The sequence below is a fragment of the Siniperca chuatsi genome, linkage group LG15, assembly GCF_020085105.1.
Source record: "Siniperca chuatsi isolate FFG_IHB_CAS linkage group LG15, ASM2008510v1, whole genome shotgun sequence".
NCBI lineage: Eukaryota > Metazoa > Chordata > Actinopteri > Centrarchiformes > Sinipercidae > Siniperca > Siniperca chuatsi.
Genome location: NC_058056.1, coordinates 21953400 through 21968778, shown reverse-complemented (window position 1 = coordinate 21968778; position 15379 = coordinate 21953400). Strand labels below are relative to the sequence as shown.

Below are 15379 nucleotides of genomic sequence, written 5' to 3'. Positions count from 1 at the left end.
CTGGGGCCGAGAACATCACATTTTATTTATCAAATCAATTTATTAATTTTGTAATACAGTAATAAAATAATTTATCAATAAAGCACAACTACTAGCTACTATTAGTATTAATGCTCGTTCACAATCTTCACATAAACTACCTCCAATAGCTGCTGTTTCCCTGAGGCCTTCATGTGGATGGTGGCCATCCTCTCAGCTAACACAGCGAGGGAGGAGTGCATGGCCAGCTGGTCAGCCATGTCTGCGTCCACAGCATCTGAGGCCAGATCCTCTGTGAAGCTTGTCTGCAGCCTGTTTATTTCCTCCTGCGCACTCTGAATCTCTTCTATCAGACCCTGGAGAGGACAACATTGCATTGCATACTGCATATTTAGTGACTTTATTTTCATTTCTATTTTAGCCAAGTATTAACTTTTTTATGTATGTAGATACGGTGACTGTACCATACCAAAAATATCACAAATTCCTAATCTGGATATTATACATAAAGCAGTCATTCCCTATTCAATCCACTTCAACAGTTAGTTGAAGCTAGTGGAACAGTGATGTAATGTTGAGACAAGAAGAAATGTTTTACTGTAAACTGTGATCTGCATCCTGCAACCTGCATCATAAAATATAATTTTTTATTTTTGACATATTTCGAGTATACTTTGCATTACCATGAGTTCTTACATTATTTTAGATGTATGACAACTCCCTCCCCTGTCAATGCAAAAGCTCTCTCTCCATCAAACTACTCAAAACTTTTATTTTACTGTAATGACTCACCTCATGTGCCTTAATGTGGCTGTCTGGGCTTTTATCTGCCTCCACAGGCTCACTCAGTTTTGCCTCCAGAGCCTCCATTTTAGAAGAGATTGACTGGAGTGAACCCTGGTAATGCTGTTGCTTTTCCAGAGCTTCATACAGAGACCTCTGCTTCTCGCTGATCTGTTAGAAGACCAATCGGACAATGTAAAAGTGCTCAGAATCAATAAACCACCAAGCTGATGTCTTGTATTATTCACATACCACATTCTTTAATGTCTCCCATGAGCGCTGCAAGTCATCTAAATTGGCCACAGACTCAAATGTCGGGTCATATAATTCTTGGATTGGAGCTCTTGTGAGTGTTCCTCTTCCCATCTAAAAAAACATTCAAACAGCGCCATCAGCAGTTAAGACAAATTAGTTGTGAAACGGATGGCAAAATGGGAAAAAAAAGAAATACTTCTATAAAGCCCCAAATTCATTGTTAGTCATGATGATTTTGCAGGTGCAGGTGGAGAATAGATATGGATTATTACTCCCCTTGATTTGTTTTTGCGTTCTTCATTTATTAATTGCATATATTAATTGAGAGTGTTTTGTTTAAGTAGACAGTTAACACAGGAAAGATTACAGAAAAATAGAGAAAGATTATTGAAAAATAAAGTTCATGGACCAGATAGAAATACAAATTTCACAAGTATGTGCAATTTTGCTGAAAGACCAGAACGACAGGGGAAAAAGCTATCAAGAGGAAGAGAGAAGGTAGATACCTTGGTTATAGTGGCTTCAGTGTGAGAGATGGGGGAAGGAGAGCGACAGACAGGAGGAGAAGAGACCTCACTGTTAGTGCACTCCTCCCCAGACTCCTCAGTTACAGGAGACAGGAGGGTGTGACAGCGACCAGCAGTCATCTGACACGCCATGCAAGAAACATTAACAGAAAAGCAGACATGCAAGGTGGATTGGGAAAGATTAATCATATGCAATGAGTTTTTTAAACACATATTTTATAATAAAAGCAGACAAAAAGGTTGAATTAGTAAAATAAAAGGAATACAACTATTTAGAACTAACTCTTTAAGCTACAGCCAGAAATAGCAGAATGAGTCAAGTGGTTTATTAATTAGGCAATGCCATCTCCAACAATGCAAACAGCTTGAGTTTGTCAGCATCACTATGTTATGAGGTATATTATGTTCTCTTACCATGACAGCTTGTGCTGAAGATTTCTTGGATTTCTCCTCATCCATGTCCTGCAGCCCCTCAGGCAGTCCCTCCATATCACTCACTGTCAGCAGCATGGTGGCATGCTTGGCCTTCACTGCCAGCATCTTGCATTTTGAGTTTAGTGAGGCGATCTGCTCTTGGTAACCTTTGATCTTCTGGGCCAGTTCCTATTCAAAAATACAAAATTTGCAACTTATTATGCAGTTATGAGGAAATTTCACCTATAACACTGCAGTACAGAGAATGTCATAAGTAGAAATGAGGATTGCATTGAATTAGTTGGATAAATACAGATGTTGCAGTGCAGTGGATCTGCATTTAGTACTGCTGCCACTTAGCAAAAGGGACCTCGATTTGATGCCAAACATTTCTGTGTTCAATTCACATGTTAAGTTCTTGTTTGTGTGGGTTTCCTCCAAATTTGTAAACACATGCAAGCATGTCACACTTTATTTGATATGCCTGTATTACACTGATGACCCATCCACGGTTCCTTCCCTGCACAGGAAAGGTGGGTTAAGTCAGTGAATTAATGTATTGTACTTCATGGTGAAGGATCTGGGCCTGCAGCTCCTGGATGTTGCTTGTGGGGATCGGTCGGTCCTGAATGACACGGTGTGCTTCCTCTATCAGCCCCTGTAGGTCTCTCACTTCTTGTTCATATTGCTCGTACTGCACCACTGCCTCCTAGATAAAAAATATAATTGATTTGTTAATGTTAGAGGAACAGTTCAAACCTCCAAAATGTTTTTTTTTTTTTAATTTTGGTGTCAGAAGACTTCACTGGAAACATTTTGTGTAGCGGTCTTTGCTTGTGGCCTCAAAATACATCTTAAAGCTTGTTTACTTAGCAGCATTGTGACTCAAGCTGCTAGCCGTGTCCTTCTACTGACACCCTGCATTGCATATTGTGTAGGAATGCAGGATTGACAAAAATATGATGTTACTGGGCTGCAGCAATAGTGCCCCCTATTGTACCTGTAGGATGTTGCATTGCTGAATGGCCACGTGCTGCAACTGACTGGCTTCTTGCTGCAGACGCAGCGCTGTGCGACAGATGGCAAGGTTGGGCATCACCTCCTCTGGGACCTGCAGAGCACTCTGACACAGCTGCACTGCCTGCACCTGCTGCTTGAAGCTCTCCATATCTGCCAAGAGACGCTGCAAAAACAGGAAAGTTTATATTGTGTGAAACTGTTAATAAGCTACAATGTGCAAAGTAAGCATTGAAGGTGCTTTATGACAAATTACAGGTCAAATTATGGATTTTTTAAATGTAATGTGGTTACCTGTCTCTGAGCCAGCTGTTCTTTGAGGCTCTGGCGTGCCAACTCTGGTGAGGTCAGTGTGGCTTGAACCTGCTCCAGAGCAACATGTAGGGCCTTAACTTCATACTCCAGGGCTTCCATACTCTGAGGACATATACATGAGTCAATTATATAGTATATTTATCACAAGGTATGAGCTACAAGTACTAATACTCCTTCAGGCAAATTTTACTAGTCAAATATAATAAAAACAAGAAAAGAAGACAATTCATAAATGTTACAAACAAGTCAAATACATGGGAAATCTTTTTTTCTCTCTGTACCTTATTTGCATCCTCCAAGCTCTGCAGCCGTGTCTTGATGCTTTGCTGTAGCTCCTCAGTGTGTCGACTGAGTTCACAAACCTGCTGGCTCATAGACTCGACCTGTAGCACCTCAGACAGAAGCTCCACTTTCTCTGCCATTGATTCCAGGTCTCCATGGAGCTCCCGAGACTCACGAAGGACCGCCTAAACACAGGACAACAAGTCAGTGAATGAAAGATATCTGTAATATGGTCTCCTGGTGGAAAGAGACGGTTCATTCCTTGCAACATGTGCCTTTCATGAAATGTGTGTATGGGTAAAAATCCTGACATGTCCGTGAGCTGTGCGTGGATAAGCATGAATCCAGCTCAAACCATGTCCATCCATTTACATTTTTCCTTCTCTCAATTTTATGGAGGAGGGTAGAGAGCCCAATAACACTTCTTAAAAAGCCAAAATGTCTGTAGTTTATCACAAAACAACCCATGAGGATGCCTGTCTGAACGCCCAACTCACCTGGTACATTCGTATCTGCTCCTGCAGATGAACAGAGGAGTTCCAGATGATGTTTGCCCTCACGAGACTTTTGGCTTTTTCTGACCACCTCACAATGAAGTCCAGCATCTCATTATACTCATCTAAATAGCAGACAGCCTGAGGAGCCAAGATAACAGAGAGGCCATATGGTTAAAGCACAACGCAAACTAATACGAATAAAGTATGCTTACCTATGTAACTGAGTTGAATTAATGTTGTAGCATAGAATAACATTTGCATGAGCACAACAGCTGTGCTATGTATAGGAGACCTGAAAAAGCAAACCTTTTTGAGCCAGTTGTTCCTACAGTCGGCTAGCCGTGTTGTGTGGTGATGCATCTCTGACAGCTTGCTGATGGCGTCACCAAGCTGTTTGGCCAGCAGGGGGTTTCTGCGGCCAAACTCTTGTACAGCAGCATCCAGTTCTGAGAGGGTGCGACCACAACAGTCCAAGTCCTCAGCCAGGCTCTGAGAAAATAACATGTATAATTTTATATCCTGATAAGAGCTAACAGTCTTGCAGGATGTAAAACTTCTGTATTTCTAAGCCAACTGTATCGACTACACATTCACAGTAAGACCAAGCAAAAATAAGTTAACCCACCTTGACCTCTTCTTTGGCATGATCAACATCAGGAGATTTTTCCTTGAATTTAGCAGAGACTGCTTTGAGTTTCTCAGAGATGCCATGGATTCTAGAGCTGAAGTCCTCTTTTATTTCTCTGGTTTTCTGAATTTCTCTCTCTTTCAAAAGAACCTAGAACATATTAAGCAATGTCAACAAATGCCACATGACAAAATTCTTAACATACTGTAGGTGTTCCCTTGTGGAAATGACATATGCTAACAATTTAGATAATATGAAATTTAAAGATGCCCATTAACGTCTTATTTACATTGAAAGCTTTTTAACGATACAGTACCTGATCCTCAATGGCACCCAATGCAAGTGAGACCTCCGCCAGCTGCATGGAGATTTCAGAGGGCAGTATAGTGTAGAGGTCCAGGTACTTGCTCTGTTGCTGCTCTGCTAATTTATCCACATTCTGACGATAAGTGATCACATCTCCATGTACAACCTATACGCAACAAATGGAGGAACCATATAACCTTTCTCAGAAATAATAATATTCAAATAGCAATGTTTTAAGGATGACTGTAAAATCAGAAAGATGATATTTCTGTTTTTAGATGTGAGATATACCTCAAGCTCCTGCAGCAGAGAATCAATGTCTGGTGTGGGATTGAGAAGAAGCTCCCTGGTCTCCTGAATCCAGGCTTTTACAACGCTAAGTTCCTTCTCCACGTCCTCTCTGTCCCTCAGTTCCTGAGCAGCTTGAGCCCGCTTGGTCCTGGACTGTGTCAGGAGGCTGGAGGCAAAGATGCTCTTTTAACTTTAAAACAATACCACTGATAGACGTTATCTTAATACATATGTACTCTTGTTAATTGCAACAGTCTTGTAGGCTTATCTTCTTTCTACCTTTCCATTTGGTCTTGTACAGCTCTGATCTCCTTCAGGCTGGGCAGCTCATCCTGGTCATTTGTTGGTGAAGGCACTTCCACATCATGCAGCAGGCTGAGAGCATACTGGCGCAGCAATGTGAGGGAGGAGAGCTCTCGCTCCAAGTCTTGGCTCAGCAAGTCATGCTGGTCCAGCAGAGACTGCAGGGTGGCTTTGGAAGCCTTCTCCACGGCACTGTCAGGGAAACGACTTTGTAGCTCATCAGAGACTGCTCTTACCTTCACCATCTGTACAAAATAATTATGAAAGTTCAGCTGCTAGTAAAAAACTATATTTTCATTTAATTATGAAATAAATATTTCCCCCCATTGTTTGTCTGTGTACCTTCTCTCTAAAAGTCCTCCAATCCTGTGCTGTGTCCTCGAGTACTCTCTCCCGTCCCCGTGCCACGCTTCGTAGTCGTGTCCAGCGCTGCCACACAGTGGTCATGGAGCGACTGATGGTGGCCTTGCTGGCATCACTCCCCACCAGCTCCAGCTGGGCAGCTTGATCCTCTAAACCACTCAGCTTCTCTTGGAAGCCATTCACCAGTGATACAAGAGACTGAAAAATTAAGAGACAATTAATAAACTAAGTGCACTTAGTTTAGGTTTTCATAGAAGCACCGTCCATTTTTTGTATGGGAAATGACTTTGGCCTCTCATACCCGATGACTGCATAGCTTATCTTCAGCCTCTTGGCTTGTGGCTGCCTTTGCAGTGGAAAATTCAGTCAGCTTCTTTTCAGCCTCATTCATGAGCTCAATGACAGTCTGCCTTGCCTCCTGGTATGACTTCCACTGAGCCACACAGCTAAGAAAAACAAAATATATGCCATTATTGACTAAATGTCTGTATCGTCACTGTATATTACACGTGCACCATCACTCTTTTGTTTTCATTACCTGTGAAGGACATCCTGGTGACACTGGAGCTGATCTCGGACCTCCACACCCCTATGCTTTGCTGACTCAACGCTCACACGGAGCTGCTCTTTAGCTGTGGGGTTGACCAGGTTCTCCAGCTGAGGCAGCAGGGCCTGCAGCTCCTCCAAGTGGATGAGGAACTCCTGCTCTGTGGCCATGATGTCCCCCTGCTGCCGGAGACATTCCTCGTAGTTCTCCACATCCACACCCAGGCTAGCTTGCTGCAGGAAAGACACAGCGTCCTCCAGCCATTCACAGGCTGACTGCATCCTGAAGTGGTACTTCTGGCACAACACCAGGGCTTCCTCCAGAGTAATCTTTACACAAAACCAACGAAGACATTTTATTTTTAATATTTAGGTATAAAAATACAGATGCTGCCATAACTGCTATGAATGCAATTGCACTGATGCTCCACACCAAATGACTATGATTAAATACTGTATTTAGGCATTAAGGTAACTTTAACAAACAACAATACAAATAAAGTATTTCACTAAAATGAATGTATGACTGCGATGTTTTATAGAATACTGAATGTAATATTGTCCCACCTGTTTGGAGCTCAGTGCTTTCTGAACATCTGCCTGCAGCTTTGCCATTTCTTCTAGGCTTGTATCTACGTGGGCTGGGACAAGCTCATTTGCGCTGATATACTTCTGTTGCTCCCTGCTACTAAGAGCAGCCACTATTCTCAGTCTCGACTGCACTTCCTCCTGCATGATTTGCTGCTTTCTGATCTCCTCCTGCACCTTCTCCACCCTCACATCAACAATCACAGCACAGCCCAGTTCATCCCTGACCTGCTGCAGCCAGTCCAGGGTCCTTTTCATCTCTGTCTCGAAGTCTTTACTTTGGACAAACCTGTTCTCACACTCTTCAATCAGATCTCCTACTGCAGCCTGCAAAGATCGCAGCTCTTCTTGCCACAGAAGCACTTGATCCTTGGAGGCATCATGGGCTGCTTGGTCCACGCGGGGTGCTAGAGTGTCCATCTGCTCCATGAGCCTTGACAAGTGAGAGTTGGCACTCTGGAGACTCCCCGCCAGAGCATGGTAGTTCTTCAGCCTTTCCTCAGCTGACTGTGTTTCTGCATTAACTTTTACCAGCTGCTCTTTTGTGGCCTTTAACTCAGAGTCAACCTGCATAGCCATTGCCTTGTGGTCCTCAAATGACTCCAAGGTTTCATCCAGATGCTCTACTTTCTGTTCAACCAACCTCTTTAGACCGTTGTACAGACTCACAAGCTGGGTCATTTCGTCTGGGCGCCATGGTTGACCAGTGCTACGAAATCCCTCTTTCTTCTGGTTCAGTTCACTCACAGCTAGACCCAGGTTGCTCAGGTCTGTCTGGATCGCTTTGTAATCACTCTGCAAACTGACAACCTCTTCTGTTTGCAGCCCTACAGGCTGTGTGCCCAGATTATTGAACTGTTCCTCAAGCTCTTTCAGTGCTCTATGAGTGACATCTATGAAAGAGGTGTACTCATTCCTTGTGAGAATGGCCTGCTGGATTTTCTCCTGTTTTTCTTTGGCTAGTGCTAATATGCTATTATATTGCTGGGGGAGGGTGTTGAGTTTTTCATCCAAATAGCAGTGGTCTACTTCATTCAGACTGGGCAATATTTCCTGGCCAGCTCTTTGTACAATTAAGAGAAGATTCTCATATTCAATTGCCTGCTCAACTATGTGTTGATACTTTAGTAGCTGCGCTTCCAATTCAGCATCTCCAACCATTAGATTGATTTCAGGGAAGGTGACTATATCAGCTTGTTTTATCCACAGGCATATTTTCTCTAAATCAGTCTTGAAATACTTTCTAGAAACAAGTACTTTTTCAAGCTCCTGAAGTTTCTGGCCACATCTATGTAATGTTTTGTCAAAGATGTTTTGTAACTCCTGCAACTTTGTGAGAATCTCATTCCTTTCTTCCTCGCTGGCATCCCTCATCAGGTCCCTCCCCTGAGACCACAAGGATGTCAGCTCGCTCTGATAGGCTTTCAGACTGCTTTGAATGTTCCTACATGTTCTGACCTGCTTGGCCAGGTCATCAGGTAACAAAGCAATGTACTCCTCTGCCTGAGCCTTCTTCTCATTCTGCTGGACCCAGGAAATGGACTGGCTCACAGCCATCAGAAAATGTGTTCTCTCTGTGAAAGCCTTGCTGAGGTGTTTTCTGCGCTGCACAACCTTCACACTCAAAGACTCTACCTCCAGTTGAGTGCCGGCAATAAGCTGTTGCAGACGTTGCCGTTCACTGAGGCCCAGGCGTGCCAGCACCCTGTCAGCGTCGGCCATAGCCTGTGCCAGCAGGAGCTGCTTGGCTTCCAACTCACTGCAGATGCTCAAGTGGTCAAACAGGAAGCTCTGAGCCAGTTCTGGAGGAGGACTCATTTTCATGGCCTCAGACAGGGCAGGCTGCTGCTCCTCTGCCCAGTCCCGAGCCTCTCTCAAACGGGCCTCCACTTGGCCCATATCTTCCAGGGTCACCACTGAGTCCTGGATTTTCCTCTCAATTAGGTTTTGCATCTGCGACCATCGCTGCTCAAAGTGGCTGATCTGCTCTTTTACCAGCTCCTTGTCATCCAAGTTCAAATGTTGGATGACTTTTTGTTTCTGTTCCTTAAGGTCCTCAAGAGTGCCTTTTTGCTCTTCCAGAGTTACTGCAAGCTTCCGTAATGCCTCCAAATGCTGAGATGAACTTTCAGCATCCGTTCTGTGACACCAAAAAAACAAAAATGGAATTACACAAGTGTTGGGTGGAAGATATGACAATGTTTTGATCTAGATAACTGAAAAACAACTTTGATCGTAATGATGGCCTTGAGCTCAGACTTATGTAGTGACAAACAAATGGTCTTACACAGAGGTCTTCTATTCATGATCCCTGAAATTTGTCGAAAACATTGTAGCCATGACAAAGAAACTGACAACAGACAGCACAACTGGTATTTTCTTGCAGCCTACAACAAAACTTTATTGACTTTGGTCCTGTGAGGAGATTAGATCAGATTAGAATCAGAGCACAGCAGTATGTGATGACTCATTTTAATGTATACTTGATGTACAAACACACCTGGCCAGATTGTCCCACTCTTTGGACACCTGTTCAAACAGCGCCTCCACTGCAGTGATACAGTCATGGTATTCTTTAGACCTCTGCAGGTCCTCCTCTCTCTGGCTCTGCAGCTTGTTGGCCTGGTGACAGAGCTCAAGCCAGGAATGGCTCAGACGGTCAAGCTCTGCATGTTCCGGAGAGTCCTGGCCACCAGTCAATCTGCTCACAGTCTCTGTCATCTTGGTCAGGATACTCTGTTTAGACTGCAGTTGCTGGCTGCATTCCTGTGTGAAAAGCAATATACTGGATGGTTATCCTAAATACATCCAAACAGTAAGCAGATCTCTCCTTAATCCCTACACAACCCAAGCCAAAATGTTGGATTAGATAATAATAACAAAATCACCAACACAATCATGTTTAGACTCACTGTACTGTGTAGTTAAGCTAAAAAAGCACATGTAGACACACAGTATATCTTAATTTTAATAAACATGCATTTGGTGAGGATGATTAAGAAAGAGTTCCCCTTTGTGTGCCTTGTCAAGGGATCAATGGATTTGATACTATTCCCTACCTTGGCTTGTGACAGCATGTTTTGAGCTATCTTTGTTTCCAACTCTGCAGGCCTTCTTGTGAAGCTGAGGAGCTGCTGCTCCATATCCTGGAACAGGCTGGTCAGATCTTGCTTCTGTTCCTTGATCTCCCTCCAGCCCTCTGAAAGCTCCTGTGCACTGGACATCCTTTCCTCTATCTGCAAAAACACATGTGTACCTTCCTTCAGTGAATATTTGTAAAATTGTATATTAGGAATAGGTCCACATTCTACCACTCATGACATATTTTCACATTATGGTGATATCTATATATATATACATATATATATATATATATATATATATATATATATAAACTTTGTCCTTCACCCTCCGCGGGTGGTCTCATCCTTCGAGCTCGGGTCCTCTACCAGAGGCCTGGGAGCTTGGGGGTTTTGCGCAGTATCTTTGCTGTTCCCAGTACTGCGCTCTTCTGGACCGAGATGTCTGGTGTTCTTCCAGGGATCTGCTGTAGCCACTCCTCCAGTTTGGGGGTCACTGCCCCGAGTGCTCCGATGACCACGGGCACCACTGTTGCCTTCACCTTCCAGGCCTTCTCCAGCTCTTCTCTGAGCCCTTGGTACTTCTCTAGTTTCTCATGTTCCTTTTTCCTGATGTTGCCATCGCTTGGTATCGCCACGTCAACCACAACGGCTTTCCTCTGCTGTTTGTCAACCACCACGATGTCAGGCTGGTTCGCCATTACCATTCTGTCAGTCTGGATCTGGAAGTCCCACAGGATCTTGGCTCGGTCATTCTCTACCACCTTTGGAGGTGTTTCCCACTTTGACCTCGGGGTTTCCAGTCCATACTCAGTGCAGATGTTCCTGTACACAATGCCAGCTACTTGGTTATGGCGCTCCATGTATGCTTTTCCTGCCAGCATCTTACACCCTGCAGTTATGTGCTGGATTGTCTCAGGGGCCTCTTTGCACAGCCTACACCTTGGGTCTTGTCTGGTGTGGTAGATCTGGGCCTCTATTGCTCTGGTGCTCAGGGCCTGCTCCTGTGCAGCCATGATGAGTGCCTCTGTGCTGTCCTTCAAACCAGCCCGCTCTAGCCATTGGTAGGACTTCTTGATATCAGCCACTTCAGTTATGTTCGGTGGTACATCCGTGTAGGGGTTTGTCCTCCCATGATGGTCCTTCCTCCAGCACGTCTTCCTCTGTTCCCCATTGCCTGAGACATTCCCTGAGCACGTCATCTGTTGGGGCCTTATCTTGGATGTACTTGTGGATCTTGCTCTCACACTCACTAGTCCACGGCCGCCTTCCTTACGGCTAGCGTACAGTCTCAGGGTGCTGGATTTGGGATGGAACCCTCCATGCATGGTGAGGAGCTTTCGCGTCTTAACGTCTGTGGTCTGTATCTCTTCCTTTGGCCACCTTATTATTCCCGCAGGGTATCTGATCACTGGCAGGGCGTAGCTGTTTATTGCCTGGGCCTTGTTCTTGCCATTGAGCTGACTTCTTAGGACTTGCCTTACTCGTTGGAGGTATTTGGCCGTTGCCGTCTTCCTTGTTGCCTCTTCGAGGTTGCCATTTGCCTGTGGTATTCCAAGGTACTTGTAACCGTCCTCAATGTCTGCTATTGTTCCTTCTGGGAGTGAGACCCCTTCTGTGTGGACTACCTTCCCTCTCTTTGTCACCATTCGACTGCACTTCTCAAGCCCGAATGACATCCCAATGTCAGAGCTGTAGATCCTGGAGGTGTGGATCAATGAGTCGATGTCCCGCTCGCTCTTAGCGTATAGCTTGATGTCATCCATGTAGAGGAGGTGACTGATGGTGGCCCCGTTCCTGAGTCGGTATCCATAGCCAGTCTTGTTGATTATTTATAATATATATATACATATATATGCATGTCACGCTGCTAGTATATGACTGACTGACTGATGAATGAATATTTGAAGGGTAAAATGTACTGGCAATAGTATGTCTTATGTCCAGCATTCATTGGACTTCATTGGACTGTGTGCCAGTGTTAATGAGTCATTATTATGATACACTTATCATCCTAGATTTATAAAATTATTATTTTATGTTATACCATAGACAAGAAGGTAACAATTACTGACCGTGAGTTTGACCTGCTGGACCTGAGCAGCTGCCACTCTCACAGCATCATCAGACAGGTCACACACAGAACACACCAGGTCCAGGTAAGTGCTGGCCTGCTCCTGAAGGGCCCTGTAGTGCTTCACCTGTGTGTGCAAAAGTAATTAATCAAAACAAATCATAGAAAAATAACTTAATTGGGAAAACAAATTGTTGGGTCTCTGTAAATAATACTAAAAAGAGTCTAGACCTGCTCTATAGGAAAAGTGCAATGGGATAACTTCTGTTATGAATTGGTGCTCTATAAATAAAATGTAATTGAATTGAATATAATATATCACTGCATTCCAAGAGTAGGCAAAATTGTGTCAGTTACCTGCTTCAGTGCTTCCTGCAGACCAGATGGTCCCTGATTGTTGAGCTGAAGCTCCTCCTGCACTGTAGTGAGCCAGGTTTGGCACTGCTGGAGAGTGTCCTGATGGCTAACGTGTTTCTGCAGCTCCCGGTCCAGACTCTGGTACACCTGTTGAACAAGGTGAGGTAAGACCTTAACTAACTTTATATCACAAAATAAAGAGCCAGGCTTTTCTGAAAATTATCAAATGGAGAAGTTTCCTAGTTAGAAAAAGTAAGAAGATCTGTGGTTGCAGTCTTGTATTACTCACACGTTGGGCAGTGCTGCAAATGGCAGAGTAGCTATCTCTGGTTCCCTGTTGGTGAGCCTGGACTTGTTGACTGATCTTAGCTTGTACTTGGTCTGTACAGCTGGCTACAAGATCTTCTCCTTTCTGCTTCAAGCTGGTGAGACGCTCCTCAAAACTGGCTATTTCCTCCATTATTGCCTGAAAAAGACCGGTCAGGTGTTTCAAAATACAGATTATGAAGATTAATCTACAATCTAGTAATTGTAAAGTATTTTGAAGTGGTGTAATAATGAAAACTGCACAACTAATATTACAGTACAAATTATGAATTTTTGTAGGACACTATGGTCAAGGTCACCTTATGTCGAGCAAGTTGCTGAGTGGCCATTTCCATACCGCTGGTCTGCATGGAGTCTGAAGTGACCAGTCTACTGGACATCTGTAAGAGCCACTTCTCAGCCTCTTGTAATTCACTGTTGTAATCCTCGTGCTCCTTCACCCACTCCACAAGGTTCTGAACCTGGGTCTGAAACACAACACACAGCCAATCTCAGAGATTCATGTAGCTATACGACATGTAATAATTTAATAAAAGAAATATGTACAGGGCATCAGTTTGTTTCCTTTTGTTTGTTTGCTAATACCATACAGCACAAAAAAACATTAACACTGAATAAATTCTATGGTTTTGGACTTAATTTAGAATTCCCATGTGACCTGCCATCCAACGCTGCCTCCCTAAATTACACCTCAGCAGAAACAGCATAGTAGTGCCCATACCTTAGCTGCTAAGCAGAGATCTTGGTAGTCAGCCTGCAGCTTTTTCATGTTGTCACTTATAGTGGCGTCATGGACTGTGTCGAGCAGGGCCTCTCCTTTCTCAAAGACAGATTTCAGTGCTGACTCATGAGACTGCACCGTCTGCTGGATAGTCTGCATATATTAAAAGTGAGCAAAATATTGCAGATAAAAACATTTAGTTGTCTTGCTCTATTTTCACTGTGTTTCCAAGAAAAGAATACAGATTAACCAGCGTTAAGTTACCTTGTACTTCGCTAGCTGAGCCTTCTTCTGGTAGAGTTCAGCTTTAGGCTCTACACTTGATGCTAAAAGGTTCTTGGTCTCCATCACCCACTGGGCCTGGGCCTTGTATTTATCCATAAAGTCTTTAGAGAGTGAAATACATTTCTCGAGGGAGCTATGCTCTGTGCGCAGAGCGTCCATCAACTCCTTTAGTTGGAAGAGGCGGGTGTCCACCTCCTCCTTCAGATGCTCTGCTTCAGGCTCCTCTAAGAAAGCCATGGCTCGCTCTGTCTTCTCTCTCATTGTCTTCAGGTGAGTGTGACCCTGCTCCATGTCTGCCTGCATAGCCTGGAAGGTACATTGGATGGTGTTATTAAGTTTAAACAGATACCAGATTCTTAAGTCTGATAGTAATGTTGCTACTCTTATTAGTGCACTATTTCTGGCATTTCAGCTGGTAACGTATGTCTTAGAAAGTAAGCAATAGCTTGGTCAGGCTAGAGTAATTATATATAGTTATGTAGGTGGTCGAATGCTATAAATGGTCTTTACAGAGTAGACAATAATATACAGAAGGCATGTGCTCTATGTTAGAGAGTGTACCTCTAGTTTTTTCATCTTTCTCTCCATAGCAAAGCGGTCCACTGCATCAACACTGATAGCCACAGTTCTGAAGTTATTCTGAGCTGTGCTGAGCCAGTCTGTGAAGGTGCTGAAGACACACTGTGCCTCTTCAATGCAAGACACCTCCTCCTGGAGCTGTTTGATCGTCTCCTGCAATACAAAGAAAGAGAAAAAACAAAGTTATGGGAGAAGAATGCTTAGGATAGCTAAACTGATGACATTGTTCCAATTATTTGACAAAATACAGATTTACAGCAAGATTTTAAACAGGAATTCTGGGTGGTCTACTGGTTAAAGAGACCATTTCGAAGGTCTCAAGCAACCAAGGCATATCTATTAACAACCATGTATTGAAGTACATATGTATATATATTCTATATAGGTATACATAACATTCACAACAATGTGTTACTGTGATACTGTGTTGTGTGCACAAAACAATGTTACCATTAAATGCAGAAGCAGGACATGGTAGCGGGCTGTAATTTTGGTGGCTCTGGTACTGATCCGGCTGCTAATATGCGTCTCATCCAGAACCTGCTGAGCCAAGAGACTGAGGCCCTCCATCTCCTCTTGATAAACCAGCACTTCCTCCTGCCAGCTCTGATCATACAAGGATCATTAGAGATGTCTGAACAATGCTTAATTATATTGCAATTGCAATTATTCTGAAATTCAAAATGTGTCAAAACATAACATAAAATTGCATCCAATGCAAAGTTACTAGTTGCAAGATTCTTCTTTTGATTATGATGGGACTGAAGTGAAATGTGCTGATTTAAAATGCAGCATTGTAACAGCTTTGAAAACGATATATAATTACGCTGATTTGTACAACAGTGCAAAACATTTCCATGTG

General features: G+C 43.5%; 1 protein-coding gene across 19 annotated transcripts in view; it reads right to left on the bottom strand.

Moving 5' to 3' along the window:
• syne1b (spectrin repeat containing, nuclear envelope 1b) overlaps positions 1-15379 on the bottom strand; it is a 91950-nt gene that overhangs the window by 29707 nt on the left and 46864 nt on the right. For 18 of the 19 annotated variants that reach the window (XM_044165673.1, XM_044165677.1, XM_044165690.1 and 15 more), the window contains 29 exons: positions 14968-15123; positions 14500-14670; positions 13918-14244; positions 13654-13806; positions 13232-13399; positions 12895-13071; positions 12606-12752; positions 12250-12375; positions 10154-10330; positions 9595-9860; positions 7074-9234; positions 6499-6836; positions 6262-6406; positions 5940-6158; positions 5574-5842; positions 5295-5460; positions 5014-5169; positions 4695-4847; positions 4376-4558; positions 4070-4207; positions 3572-3757; positions 3270-3392; positions 2959-3141; positions 2524-2667; positions 1959-2147; positions 1524-1664; positions 1015-1128; positions 772-933; positions 141-335 (listed from right to left, as the gene is read on the bottom strand). In XM_044165673.1, coding sequence (XP_044021608.1) covers positions 141-335; positions 772-933; positions 1015-1128; positions 1524-1664; positions 1959-2147; positions 2524-2667; positions 2959-3141; positions 3270-3392; positions 3572-3757; positions 4070-4207; positions 4376-4558; positions 4695-4847; positions 5014-5169; positions 5295-5460; positions 5574-5842; positions 5940-6158; positions 6262-6406; positions 6499-6836; positions 7074-9234; positions 9595-9860; positions 10154-10330; positions 12250-12375; positions 12606-12752; positions 12895-13071; positions 13232-13399; positions 13654-13806; positions 13918-14244; positions 14500-14670; positions 14968-15123 — 7233 coding nt within the window. The remainder of the gene's footprint in view (positions 1-140; positions 336-771; positions 934-1014; positions 1129-1523; positions 1665-1958; positions 2148-2523; positions 2668-2958; positions 3142-3269; positions 3393-3571; positions 3758-4069; positions 4208-4375; positions 4559-4694; positions 4848-5013; positions 5170-5294; positions 5461-5573; positions 5843-5939; positions 6159-6261; positions 6407-6498; positions 6837-7073; positions 9235-9594; positions 9861-10153; positions 10331-12249; positions 12376-12605; positions 12753-12894; positions 13072-13231; positions 13400-13653; positions 13807-13917; positions 14245-14499; positions 14671-14967; positions 15124-15379) is intronic. The other variant, XM_044165685.1, reaches the window with a different exon arrangement.